This window comes from Colossoma macropomum, unplaced genomic scaffold, assembly GCF_904425465.1.
Source record: "Colossoma macropomum unplaced genomic scaffold, Colossoma_macropomum, whole genome shotgun sequence".
NCBI lineage: Eukaryota > Metazoa > Chordata > Actinopteri > Characiformes > Serrasalmidae > Colossoma > Colossoma macropomum.
This window is the reverse complement of record NW_023494796.1, coordinates 13,362,276-13,376,765: the sequence shown is the minus strand read 5'-3', so window position 1 is coordinate 13,376,765 and position 14,490 is coordinate 13,362,276. Positions and strand designations below refer to the sequence as shown.

Sequence of the window (14,490 nt, the reverse complement as noted above, 5' to 3'; positions counted from 1 at the left end):
GGGATGACAGTGTCTCGGATGCTGAGTCCACAGCAATTTCACACCCTCCCCCTCACCCCTTCCCCCAGCCCCCAATGTCAGGGGTCTCACATGACCTGCTTCTATCACCACGACGACCAACACATTACAGAGACTGTGTTCTTACGGTCCGCTGGTCCCACACTGATATCATCCACATGAATAAAACTCATACATACAGCAGACGAGGATGAGAAGGCGTAGAGAAACTGAGAAAAAAAAAAACTGCTCTGACTCTCTTTCATTATTTTCTTGTATTTTCCCCTTTTGTTCTTTTTTCATTTCATTCTCCTCTTACTGTCCTCTCATTCATTTTCATTTCTCTCTCATCTCCTTTTCGTTCTTTTTGCTCTCTTTCTTCCTTTCGTTCTTTCCTTTCTCTCTTTGCTCCTTCCTTTATCTCTACGTCAGTCTGTCTCTCTCCCTTTCATTCTTTCCTCTTTCTCTCTGTCTCTCATATAGTATACAATTCATCCATCCATCCATCCATCATCTAAACCGCTTATCCTTCTGGGTCGCGGTGGTATACAATTCAATACAAAAAAATTCAGTGCATATGAAATCTCACATTTCTCCACGATTTATTTATGGTTTATTTACAATTCTTCATGAAATGATGCATCACGCCTTCTCACATTTCATGATCACACTTAAAAAAGATGGTTCTTCAAGGGTTCTTTTAAATATGGTTCTATATAGACACATCTTCCATTAGAACTTTCTCTCCATTAAATGGTTCTTATGTGCTGTAGAACTTTTTTCAAAAAGGTTCCATATACAACCATCTACAGGACATTCTCCATCTATCTGAAGAACCATTTAACGATGCAAAGAACCCTTTAATCACGCAAAGGGTCCTTTGCGTGTTGATAATTCTATACAGAATCATTTTCTTTACTAATATGCCCTTAAAGAACCATCATTTTTAAGAGTGTATGATTCAATTTAATTTGTTTACAGTACACAGTGTCACGTTTTGAACATACGATAAATGACAAGCATATCTTACCTAACCTGTATGGCTTTATTTTCTTTAAATTAAAATACAAAAGATCAGATCAGATTGGTATTGGTTGATACTCAACATTAAAGTACTTGGATCTGATCTGGGTTAAAAAATAGATTGGGACATCCCAAATAAACAGAGTTCGCAACAAAAAGTGTGAATTAAGCGCTTGAGTCAATTCGAGTCAAAACAGCGTCAGGGCAGTAAATCAGTGCAGGAGAGTCATGTGACAGCCATGTTTCTGTTAAATTGAGTAAATGTAAGTTTTAAAGCTGTAAAACTCATCTCTGTCCAACGTTCATCTTCCATTAGCACTTTCTCTCTGCTCTGCGCTCTGATTTATTCCGCCATTTTTCGGATGGAGGCGGATTCCTCACTCCATCATCCACTGTCCTCCCTCCGCCGGACTGCCATTAGGGGGAATGGATGGACATTTCGGCGGGACTAGCATGCTTTCACGCAGGAGTTAGAGGGGGGGTTTAAACACACACTGATTGCTGTAAAACTCACAAAGAGCATTCTTTTGGAGGAGTTTCATACAGGAGGGATTCAAAAAGACAAGAAAAGATCAGTGCAAACACACGCAGAGCATTACAGAGCAACATTACAGAGCATTAGCTCAGCTCAGAAATGCCGCTGTTATGTACCGATGTTTCCGAAACAAAAAAAAAAGGAAGCAGGAGTAACTACTCTCTGATGTTCACTCTCCCAGCTCCCTTGTGCTGTTTACATCTTCAAACGCTTCTTTTTACATTCTGTTTTGTTATTTTAATCCACAGTTGTGGATAAGTAGAAGAGGTTACATTTTATTATGATTTTAATTTGACGAACAGTTGTGTGTAGTTTTGTTTTGCAGAAAGACAAAAAAAATGCTTTACATTTTTTTTGCTGTTTGTCATTTTTTTTTTTTTAAGTCAAACCAAACAGAAAAGAGTAAGATGTGCAGAACTGTCCATGCAGAATGGAAATCTAATGTACATGTAACTCATTTTGTAACTGTAAAAATCAGGGATAGTTATTGTGGGGTTGACTGATTTTCTTAAAGATGCAATTTGATTTCTAATTTCTAGATGTTCTCAGCTTTATAGGTGTTTTTTCAGCAGCCAATCAGGAAGCAGTAACCTGTCTGAGAGTTTAGTGAGTAGGTACATTTGTATGTAATCAGCACAGCAATGAGATTGAAGAACATTTATCTATTTATCTGTATCTAATGATCTATAATGATCTTTTTTTTGCTTTGTTTTCCTTTTTTCTTTTTCTTTGTGCATTTTACTCTGATGTGGTCCCAGTTTGTTGATTTGTCTATCTGATAAGCAAAAAACAACAAAAAAAGCTTCAAAAACTAAAGAAAATAAGCAGTAAAGGCAAGTGCAGGATTGTGTGGCGATTTAGGGATGAAGAAGTGAAGCAGGTTCCACTCAAAGACAAAGGCAGGGCTGAAACGATCTGTGGGGGGGGGTTAGCCCAAACACAAGCCACATTAATTGGCTCCTTGGGGAAAGCGGGCAGCCAAAGAGAGAGAGTGAGAGAGTGGGGGAGGGTAGATATGACATCAAATACAAACAGCTACAGGAAATACAACTCACTCTCTCTCTCTCTCTCTCTGTCTCTCTCTCTCTCCTTCCTGCTCACCTGTTGAGTTCATAGTCCTGGTTCTGCAAGCTGATTGTCTTATAGTAAAATACTGCATATACTGCTACACATCAATTGAATTTAATATTAATGCAGCTTCATTAAATGTAACTGTTTTAAACTGTTACAGAGTCATGTGCTGTGCAAAAGTGCAAACACTGTACATATACTGTGGCATGTACTGTACGACAGCTCTAGGAACCTGACATATTTAGATTTTAGGAAGCTGTTTATCTGAGCAATAATAACTTTTTGCCCAAAAAAGAGTATTTTTGTATTTATTGTACTTTTTGTTATATATATATATATATATATATATATATATATATATATATATATATATATATACACACACACACATATATATCTATTCATTTTTTTTTAAAGCACAACATGTAGAAACATAAATAAATATAATAAATAAAGTATCAGTAAATTTGAACTAAGTTTTACCTGTGTGTGTTTTCACCTCCACAATTAGAATAAATATAATATGTAATATATTAAACAAATTCAGATTCAGGTTTGTTCGCCACTTAGTTTTGGCAATAACTGTTTTACATTTACCTGATGTACTAGATTGTACCTGTATCTATATAAAGGTTTCAAATGAATAAAAAATTTTAATTATTTACTTTTGTCCGTAGGTTTTAATGTAAAGTGTTTCCTTCATGTGGCAATGATGTATTGATTTAAGTGAATAAGTGAGTACCTTGGACAGGTCTCTGTAGTTGCTGGGCAGTGTCAGGTCCAGGTCCTCAGTGTCGTAGTTGGTGATGACCCAGGGGAACACAGGGTACTGATTCAGATCATTGTATGTTCGACCTGGAAATGGTTTATTTAAAAAGGGTGTTTATGCTCTTTGTTCTCTCTTTTCTTTACACACTGAGTCAAAATGATGTGTGGAGGGTATTTTGGACAGCCATTTTTGTAAATAAGATGTATGAGTATGAAGAACCTTTTTGTACATGTTGTAAAGGTTCCAGGTAGAACCCTTAAATAGATATATGTGACGGTTCTGTAAGCCCTAAAAAGGTTCTTCACACTTTCTTAAATATGGTTATTTAGAGAACCAAAAGTGATTCTTCTGGTATTGCCCTTTGAGACACCTTTATTTTTAAGAGTGCACAGTATAGAATTTATAATTCATAATAAACTCAAACCTTCAAATATTAACAGATCTAAACAGTTTGCAAGATTTAACACAAATTATTATGACACATGCTTCCACACTTTTGAATGCTAGCATGCATAAAAGAAATAAAATACTTATTTGTAAGTACTTGTAAGTACGCACTGTTTCACAGTCACATTACTGCAAACTGTTCTATTGTTTAGATATTTAAAGGTTAACTGAAGTGCAGTGTAAGTACATGTTGTTGATTATAAACAGTGCAAAGTGTATTTATGAATGAAAGGCCAGTAACAGCTAATATTCACAAATAATCAGTGTCAGCATTGTGTAGTGAATACCAGCATAAAACAATGATTAAAAAAAATCAGCATTGTGTTTTTGAATGACGAAGCAGTGTTTCTGAGTGGATGAGCGGAAAATTGTGGTGATCACTCACACAGCTGTTTATCAGTGCTCTACCTGAGATGGTGTTGAGGAAGATGAGGTACTCAAAGTTGGAGATTTCTCGTCTCTGCCAACGCTGAGTCATGTTAGAGGCTTTAAACAGCTGTTTAGGACTGGCCAGAGAGATCCTCCTGCATCAGAATAAACAAAATAATAATTCAATACAACATCAAATACAGTTACAGTGTGTCCTGAGACTTCAACATTCAACAAAGTGACTAAAACTGGAAGATCAATAACAGGATACTCTGAATAAAGAATAGTATCACTGTATCAAATGATATTTACATTCACATTAATAAACTTATTAGTTTATATTTAACACAATTAGTGCAGGGCAGTATTGAAAAATTCAACAATAATAATAATAATAATAATAATAATAATAATAATAGAATTTGACTCATGCCTTCAAGTCACCCAGGGGCCTGTAAACAGAACCAATAGTGCACAATTTCTTTTTATTTAGTTATGTTAACATATTAGGAAAAAAAATAAAACAGAATGTGCCATTACTTTTGCAAAACATTTTATGTTTTATTTTCCTCAAATATGTGAAATTCAGTAAATAATCAGTCATTGTGCACTAAAATGTGCAGAAGCATCTTTTCTGTAGAGGATGTGTTAACTTATTTTCACTTAGAAAATCAACAAAACATGGAATTAGACCAAGGGTGCACAAACATTCTTTGGAGTTAAACAGAAAATCAATTTGGAAAAAAAATTATATATCATTATTATTATTTATTTATAACACTGTGGTGCAAAATGAATGTGCTGGAACTGCAGTCCCTATTCCTGTTCCATCTGCAATCTAAAGACTATCATCATTCATAAATTAAGCAATAGAACACGAGAGGGAGTGTGTTATTGCGAAATAACATCACACCGTTGATCACTACAGCCGTGTTGTTATTTGCGATGACACACGACCTTGAGTGTTCTATTGCTTTTATACAACAAGTAAGAAGTAAATAAATTGGGCCGTGAACGTGGCATTTCTTATGTTTTAATGTTAGCAATCCCTTCTGCCAAATTATATTTCTTTAACAAGTAGCTTGTTGCTACATCAGAGTAACGAACTCTGCTCACTCGCTGCACAGTATGCTGCCTTGCCTTTTGAAGTACGGACTGAGCCACAAAACTGCCACAATATCAAGTTTAGCTCAGTGTTGTCATTTTTTGCTAGATCAATATTAATGTTGTTTTGCTCCAGCCAGTCTGTAAAGCATTTTACAGCCCATTTTGTTCAGTGAAAGGTATTCGGTTAATTTCTGGCTAATTCCAGGTTGTTTAAGTGTTCTTCTGTCACAGCTACCACCTGAAAAGCTTGCTCAGTGGTAATGACAGTTTTGGAATTTAGTGTAGTCTCATCTTCAGAGTCTGACCAAATCAGCTGTAAGTCAAATGTAATCTTAAAAGTATCCATTTTCTGTTTGTGCGCAAAGTAAGAAGTACAAGTGTTAAACGGCTTGAGTGTCTCCTAAAGATGTCAAAGTCGTTGCTTAGCAATGGCATCTCAGCGGAGTGACACAGTGTTTGTGAAAAAAACTGTACTATTATTTCACAACAGAATGCTTTTCAACCAATCAGCTTGCGTGGCTGGAACTAACTGTTGTATAAAAACAGTACATACTGTATTTAATGCATGTTGGGTATGTGATATATGTATGCTGTGTATAAGGACCAGTGCAGATTTAAGGTGTCCTGACTGCAGTGGAATTGTGGGAAAAGGCAGCTGGGTGATGGTCTACAGTCTTGGCTCAGATTTGGACAGAAAAATAAATGACCTTGCAGCCCATTAAAACAACGGCAAATTAGAGAATTCATCACTGCCACAGTGCGGGATTACAGTCATTAGAGCTCTGAACGGCCTGCAGCCCAAATCACACCACAACAACACTGTCAGCCAGAACACCACCCAGGAACCAGTAACGCTCCTGGAATTTCAGGGAAACTGTGGAAAACGATGCTTGAAGTGGGCATGGTCATTCAAATATACAGATATCTGAACTTACTTATATATTACAAACTATACAATAGTTAGTTCCAATAGCATAATCTGACTTGCTGGGAAGCATTCTAGCTGTGTTATCTGAGATAATTGAGATTTTCCTCACTTTAATTATTAATTTATGTCTTTATTTGAAAAAGCTGTGCTAAACCTGATATTGACTCAGTTGTTTGGCTCTATCTGTAACTGCGCAGTTTTGTATAGGATATTATCTCTCTTCAATTTCTCATGACATGAACACCCAAAAATGATCACACCTACATTTTCTGGCTCCTGAAAGAAAGAAAACAAATTACAACAAATGTATTTCAAAAATGTGTAATGTTTCAGAAAGACAGATCAAAGACACTTTAGTCATTAGAGAATCATCTATACAGTGCAAAACATGGACACCTTTCTAGGTTTTATTTGATAGATATATAGCTAAAAGAAGGCAAAACCACACCAAATCTCTTGCCTTCGGTTCATACCTGCGACCAAATCACAACCGTCATTTTATTTGTGATAAAACAATCCTTCTTAAGTTCTGCTGGTTAAATCTAAATAAAATATACTGTAATGTAACTGTATTTAGTATATAATGCAATTCTGTATGTGTAAGTGGATATTTTGGCCTGCATATCAGAGCTATAGGTTGTGGTACGTGTGCAGTCAGACTGGCCCTGCAGGCGCGCTACACTCTCTGTTTATATCAATGAGGGCACATAAATAAATGATGTGAACTGTGTTTGTGTGAAGGCAATTAGACTGAGTTACACCAACACCCCCCACTAACCCCGCCACCAGCATACATACACTCACACTTCCACACTCTTGTTCACACAAACTTCACTCAAAAACTGTCAAAAAACTGAACACACGTCATCGACAATATTAAACACTGACTGTTTACACAAAGACATACAGTTACAGACTTGAGAGAGAGAGAGAGTGAGAGAGAGAGAGAGAGAGAGAGAGAGAGAGAAAGAGTGAGAGAGAGAGAAAGAGTGAGAGAGAGAGAGTGAGAGAGAGAACAGAGAGAGAGAGTAAAGAGAGTAAAAAGGGAAAGAGCAAAAGTAAAATGAGAAAAGGAAAGAGCGTAAAGTGAGACAGAGTAAAAATGGAGAGGGACAGAGAGTGATAGAGAGAGTAGAGAGCTGGGGTGACATGAATGGGTTGAATGAATAACTCACTCTAAATGTAGGTATTGTGATATAAACTGAGTGTGTTCTACAGTGTCTTATTAGGTTAAACAGGATTTTGTGAGAAGAGCTCAGAGAGGGTGATTGTTGATTGTTAATATCCTGGTCTGTTTGTATACCTGGTCTGTGGAAGACCATAGTTAGTGCCCACTCCAACTCTGGGCAAGCAGTGGACCACCTTCTTCACCGTTGCTGCATCCACAAAGTTAAACATCACTGCAGCTAAAACAAAAACATACACACAGCTAGTTAAACACACTTCTTTTCTTTTGGTCTTTAATCATTTCAAGTTAAATCTTTTTTGTAATTGAAACCTAAATGTCTTAAAATTAAAGTTAGATCTCATTACTTCACTAATGTTTTTGCAACACAAATAATTACTAATGTAACAAAACCTTGTATCTACAAAATAGTAACTTTACAGGAGAAGAATAAAAAAAAAATCTTACATTAGTGTTAATTAAGGTAAGAAGATTTTTCAAGTCTTTTGGATAAGGTCTGTTAGTCAATTCATCATGCAATTCTCATGAAATGAAAACAGCAGTTCATGTTTTTTTCAAATTATGTTAAAAAAAAAAACAAATAAAAAGGGACATAAATAGAGAAACACAAAAAGAAGATGTTTTGTTCCTTGATGAAATATGATAAAGGTACCATAACATGTTCTTTGAACAATGCCACAGAAGAACCAATTTTGTTTCCCCTAAGAAGCATATGTGAAAAAGAGATTTGTAAGGGTAAAGAACCATTTCAAAGAACAACTACATAATGTAAAGATTATATCCAATTTCTAGAACCTTTATATTATGTGACAAAAGAATTCTTTCTGGAACTTTTATTTTTAAGAGTGCCCTATTACTGAATATGGGTATACGTATAAAGCTGAACTGACCTGAACTGAATCTAAATGCTATGCATACTTTAGGAACCTTTGTGCGGACAGGAAGATGTCCAGAAAGGTTCCTAAATGGTTCTTGGCTTGATTCTAAGTTCTTGGTTCTAAGAAATTGGTTTAGAACCTTATAACATTATGTTTTTTCTTAATCACACACAATTTGCAACCATAGTTCTTACCATATTCCAACCGTAGTTCTGGTACCTTTATCAAATCAGCAAACTTCACATAATTTCTCCTCCACCTGTGTACAGGCTAAATAAATCAGATCTAGCTTATTTTAGTTTAGCTTAGATTAGCTATTACAGTTTCAATGTTCTTACTCCTGTTGGCCATGAAGATCTCCAGCGCCGTGTTCTGCAGCAGATACCGCCTAGAGAAAATCGCCCGAATCTCTGTAAACAGCCATTTTCCATGTAGACCCTCTGTATACGCCAGAATCTACAACAGAGAGAAAATGAACACAGCAACATAAGTGCGGGATGAAAGAGAAGGGAAGAGAAGAGAAGGGTAAGGAGAGAAAAGGTAAAAGTGTGAGAGCAGTGCTGGTGAATGCAGTAGAAGAAGGTGGAGCTGTCTGTGCCTCATTCATCACGGCTCTGCTGCGGCTCAGCAGCAGCAGGATGAATGTTCAGTATTGATCAGCTCTCATGAAGAAGAGATTCTTTAAAGAGCAAAATGAGCCCCATTCATGCGCTGTAAAAGAGGGGACAGCTCACTAAAAGGTGATCAGTAGCGCACGCTGGAGCTAATCAATCAACTTTTAACCTTCCAGTCAATACAGGAAAGACAACTGGGTTTCATCATCACACGCTCTGACACTTTATACACTGCTCACATGATCTAGACATACACTACTGTTCAACAATGTGGAATCAGTTATTTTTTCAATCATTTCTCTTATTTTGTATTGTTTGAAAAACAATAACAATGATAACAGCTAAAGCATTTTAGTCGTTTTATTCAATATTTCACTGTTACAAAAATATCACAGAAGCCCTAAAAGATCTAATTTTTTTTATTTACACCATTTTCCTGTGATATTCATTCTTTGTTTTGTGTAGATATTTAAGTCATTTTCATGAACACTGATTTTTCTTGAAATTCTAAGATTTGTCTCGTTACATTGTAATAATGACTTAAATATCTCAAGATCTCAAGAAAACAAATAAAATTCTCATTTATTATTAAGTAAATAAAAAAATGTGAACCTACCGCTTTTAAGGCTTACATAGTAAATATATGGGAAAATTACTCTCAGTTAGTAAAATATGACAACATAATGTGGATCTAACTCTAACACAGATGTCAGATCTCCTGTTTAAGATTTCAGAGTTATACATAATGAATATATGATGTTGCATATTGTTAAGGATCTGTTCTGAAAGTGGGTACCATGGATATGAGCTGCATTATGAATTAAAGGGAGATAAATAGAGGTCAGCTCTGTGTGGGTAGACTGGATGCAACTGGATTTTTCTATAAGTGGTGGGTGTACAACTGTGTCAGTATCTGTACAAGTTATCCAGTAAAGATTTTTCAGGGCCTCATCGCTGCACCATGGGCCCCAGTGTGATTGCCCTCTTTGCCCCCACTAGTTATGGCACTGTTATGAAGTGGACTACACATAAATCAATGTTGTCAAAGTTATACAATTAACAGCAATACAATATTAAAGCAACTCATTCTTTCAGTTTGATGCTTCAATGCATCTGTAGTAACGCAGGCTGAAGCCCAGCTGCCGCATACTATACGCTGCTCTGACAGAATCTGTGACTGTAGTGTTCTTGTTCAAATACAGCTTTTAGATGTCTTTTAAAGCAATATGTTCAGCAGACTATGCTGTACAGTGCCCATGGGAGAGTTATACATAAGTCAACCAGCAGCAAACTAACAAAAGCAACTGCAAAATGAAGCCGCAGTTCCACTCGAGAGCCTCCTGTGTAACAATCCATAAGCTGTATGATCAACAGCAAGACCAAGAGGCATCTGTATGGCCAAATAGATTGAGTTCTGGTATTTCAGACACACTCGCTAACAGGTGTATAAAACCAACCACACTGCCATGCAGCCTCCATAATACAAACATTGTCAGTAAAATGACTCGCACTGAAGAGCTCAGTAATTTTTAAAAGGCACTGACATAGGATGCCAGATCTACGCTCGATCTATCCCAGTCATGATGAATGATGCTTTACTATCTGGCAGTCTGATGGACGAATCTAGGCAGGGGTGTAAAGAGTACTGTTACTGTAGTGATAATTTACTGAAGTACAAGTAAAAGTATTAGTAAATAAAATTACTCAAGTAAGAGTAAATGAGTACTTCATTAAAAACTACTTAAGTACTGAGTTACTCAGTTACTTTTTCGTATTTCCGCTGTCACAACCTGAACATATTTCTGAGCTGACTCAGCAACATCATTGGAAATAATCTGTACAGAAAAACACTAAAGCAAAACGTGATAATATGTGGGAAAAGGTTCTGAGAGCTGAAACCTATCGTAGTCTGCTCTGCTAGTGCTCATTTACACACCTATCTGTGAACTGTGTAAGGAACAAGGTTTACATTACACTGCATGCATTTCATGGTTAGATGATTATATAATATGTCCTAGTTCATCTGTTTCCAATAATGTATTTTAGAATCCCTGAAAGACTGTGCAGAGGCTGTTACTGTTTAATTAAGTTTATTTAAAAGAAAATAAATAAGTGAAAATTATGATTAGATTGCTTAATTAATAATATAATTTTAGTTAGAGTCCTGCTGCCCATCAGCTCCCTGGACTCTAGCTTACGTTAATAAGTGTGAACCTCTACAGACAATAAACACATTCAAAGTCTTCAAACTGAATATTTTCACTGATATCAGTTCAGAACATTTCTACCGTTAAAATCAGCAGCAACATCAGCAATTTACCCAGCTACAGAACCAGATATTATTACAGCATTTCACAGCTAAACAACTACACAGTTTTTCACAGTTAAAGACAAACACCAAGGCAGACGGGGGGGAGAGAGAGAGAGAGAGAGAGAGAGAGAGAGAGAGAGAGAGAGAAACAGAGAGAGAGGATGAGAGAATGGAAGAGAGAGGAAGAGAGAAAGGAAGACAGAGAGAGACAGTGAGAGAGAGGAAGAGAGAGACAGAGGAAGAGAGAGAGGAAGACAGAGACAGAGGGACAGAGGGAGAGAGACAGAGATAGGAAGAGAGAGAGACAGAGAGAGAAAGAGAGGAAGAGAGAAAAAGAGAGAGTAACAGAGAGACGAAGAGAGAGAGAGAGAGACAGAGAGGAAGAGAGACAGACAGAGAGAAGGAGAAAGGAAGAGAGAGAAAGAAAGAGAGAAAGAAAGAGAGAGCAACAGAGAGAGACAGAGAGAGAGAGAGAAAGAGAGAGAGAGAGAGATGGGGGGGGGCAAGGAGGTGGGGAGGGATCAGATCAGGCCAGTCAGCTTAAAGAACGACAGCGTGACAGAATCACTGTCCAGAGTTTATGAATAACCTGCACTTTACTAGATTTCTTGTCTCACAGCCATAAACGACCGTTTATCTCCAAAACAAGAGCTAAACTAGGCTGTATAAAGTGGTAAACTGCAGGCTGTGGGCGACACCTGTTAACTAAAGTAGGTGACAGGCACTGTAATAAAATATACGCAACAGATTTCAAGTTTAATAAACAGAAGCATTATAAAAGAAGAAAACCGTAAGCACGGTACCTGTTTAGCTCAGATCAGCTAGCTCGGCTAACGCTGCCTCAGTTGAGCTGTGAAAGCATATCTCAGCAGTTTTCGTGTATGGCCGCTGATAAAAACGCCCTTTTCTTTAGGTCATGTAAAAATGAACACAGATGACCGTTTGGATGCGATCTGTTCTTCGTGTGTGCTAGTTTCCTTCTCCTCTGCCCTTCTTCACTAAACTGGACATCTCTGTAGTATTTTTCCTGCCGGAGCTGCTGTTTTTTGATTGGTGAATCTTTTCAATTTAACCGCGCATCGTTCTTACAGGTTTCCAAGCTGATACGCTCACAATTTATTTTTCCTCTGTAACGTTAGGAAAATTAAAGTAAAAGTATTTCAATAAAAATGAACTCAAGTAAGAATAAAAGTACTATGATTTAATTCTACTCAAAAAAGTACCTTTACAGGGAAAACTGTACTCAGTTACAGTAACGACAGTAAATGTAATTCATTACTTACACCTCTAAATCTAGGTTTAGTGGATTCCAGGAGAACGCTACCTACCGGAATGCACTGTACCAATAGCAAAGTTTGGTAGAGGAGGGATAATGGTCTGGGCTGTTTTTCAGGGTTTGGGCTCAGCCCCTTAGTTCCAGTGAAGAGTAATGTTAATACTACAGTGTATAAAGACATTTTAGACATTTACAAGATTACAACGTTGTGGCAGCAGGAAGGGGAAGGTCCTTCCCTGTTCCAGGCAGCCCCTTTAAAAAGAGACTGTGCCCTGTGTGCGAAGAGCGTTCCATAAACACATGGTTTAACAAGTTTGGTGTGGCCACTGGCCTGCACAAAGCCCTCACCTAAGCTCTACTAAATACCTTTGCAAGCCAGGTCTTTTTACCCAACATCAGTGCCTGACCTAAAAAATTCTGACTGAATGGGCACAAATTCCCATAGACACACTCCAGTATCTTGTGGAAAGCCTTCCCAAAAGGAGTGGGAGCTTGGAATGGGATGTACAACAAGCTCAAATAGGTTTGATGGTCAGATGTCCACATACTGGCCATATAGTGAATAATATATGCACTCATTGGTTGAAACATGCAGCCACTGTTGCTCTCATTGAACATCAGTGATGAAAGTTGGAAAGTGTGTTCATTCTGTGGAAATCACGATTTTTATTTTTAGGTTGTGTGTTTACAATAATGTTATTGAATTAATGAAAATAATAGATACATTCAGATTAAGTTTCCTGTGTCCACTCATACAGCTATAACAACATACACTGATTTCAAAATGGACCCAATCTTTCTTCAGGGTCAAATATAAGCAAATAAGACATATGAGATAAATACATTATACATCAATAAATACATTACAATAACTCAGGTCTGTCTTTCATTTTATGTTCTATTTGGCAATAAACAGCATTGATGTACTATGTTTTATTCATGTGGAACTGATGTACACACTCTTCCGTGTGTTCTGTACTGTTATTAAAGAGGAATAACTCGCACGCCAGAGAGGTTAAGTAACACGCTGCCAGCTAGTACAACATAAAAGAGAGAGAGAGCGAATGAGCGAGGTTGTAAAGAAACGGCGCGCTGTGGCGATGTCTCAGAGGAATGCGAGGCTGTTGTCAGAGAAACCGTGTCGGGATGCCTGATGCCTGTCAGGGCGTTTGACGCTGGTGTGTAATTCAGACGTGAGTTAATCCTATCTTTAGCCTCCGCCACCTTTTGTTTCTCTGCTCTCCTGTCTCAGGCGTCCGAGCCTAATTACTGCACGGACAGGAGAGAGAAAGAGAAAGAGAAAGAGAAAGAGAGAGCGAAAGAGAAAGAGAGAGAGAGAGAGAGAGAGAGAGAGAGAGAGAGAGAGAGAGAAGTCCACAGGGATTCTAGAGAGGAGTTAATCAGAAAAATTCAAATGCAGTGGTTAGTGGTTAGTGTCTAAGGCTAGCATTAGCATGTGAGGCTAGCAGCCGCACTAGCAGAGCTCATTAGAGTGTGGAGGAGCTGAAGGACAGCAGCTGGGGCTCAGCTCAATGTCTGCCCTGCACTCTCACTCCAGAGTCTCCTGAGTTCAATTAAATGTGGATTAAGGCAGCGATGCTGGATCTGACAGAGCAGCGCAGAAACCTCCTCATCTTCACTTTTACTCCAGACCCTCACAGTGCAGGAGCTCAGACTCACCACTCTTTATACTTGTTCAATCATCAACAATATTTTTATTTGCAATTAAACAGACAGTTGGTGTGGCTTAAACCAAAAACAGGTGTAAAGTTCCTACAAATGCAGTGATGTCAATAAGCATAAATGACGATTAAATGATGAATTAACTGAAGCTCTCCTAGAGCTCCATTAGCTTTAGCTGGAGAAATACCACAATTTATGATGAGTAGTGATGTAAACCTCTGACCTTACAACAGTGTATTTAGAAAACACTTCAATACATCCTGAAATGATCCGTGGTACGATCAGCGTTCTGTTTG

General features: G+C 37.6%; 1 protein-coding gene across 2 annotated transcripts in view; it reads right to left on the bottom strand.

Moving 5' to 3' along the window:
- Positions 1 to 14,490, bottom strand: part of lrba (LPS responsive beige-like anchor protein) — a 346,257-nt gene that overhangs the window by 74,313 nt on the left and 257,454 nt on the right. For both annotated transcript variants that reach the window (XM_036583833.1, XM_036583835.1), the window contains 4 exons: positions 8,649 to 8,766; positions 7,550 to 7,652; positions 4,251 to 4,366; positions 3,369 to 3,481 (listed from right to left, as the gene is read on the bottom strand). In XM_036583833.1, the coding sequence (XP_036439726.1) occupies positions 3,369 to 3,481; positions 4,251 to 4,366; positions 7,550 to 7,652; positions 8,649 to 8,766 (450 nt within the window). The remainder of the gene's footprint in view (positions 1 to 3,368; positions 3,482 to 4,250; positions 4,367 to 7,549; positions 7,653 to 8,648; positions 8,767 to 14,490) is intronic.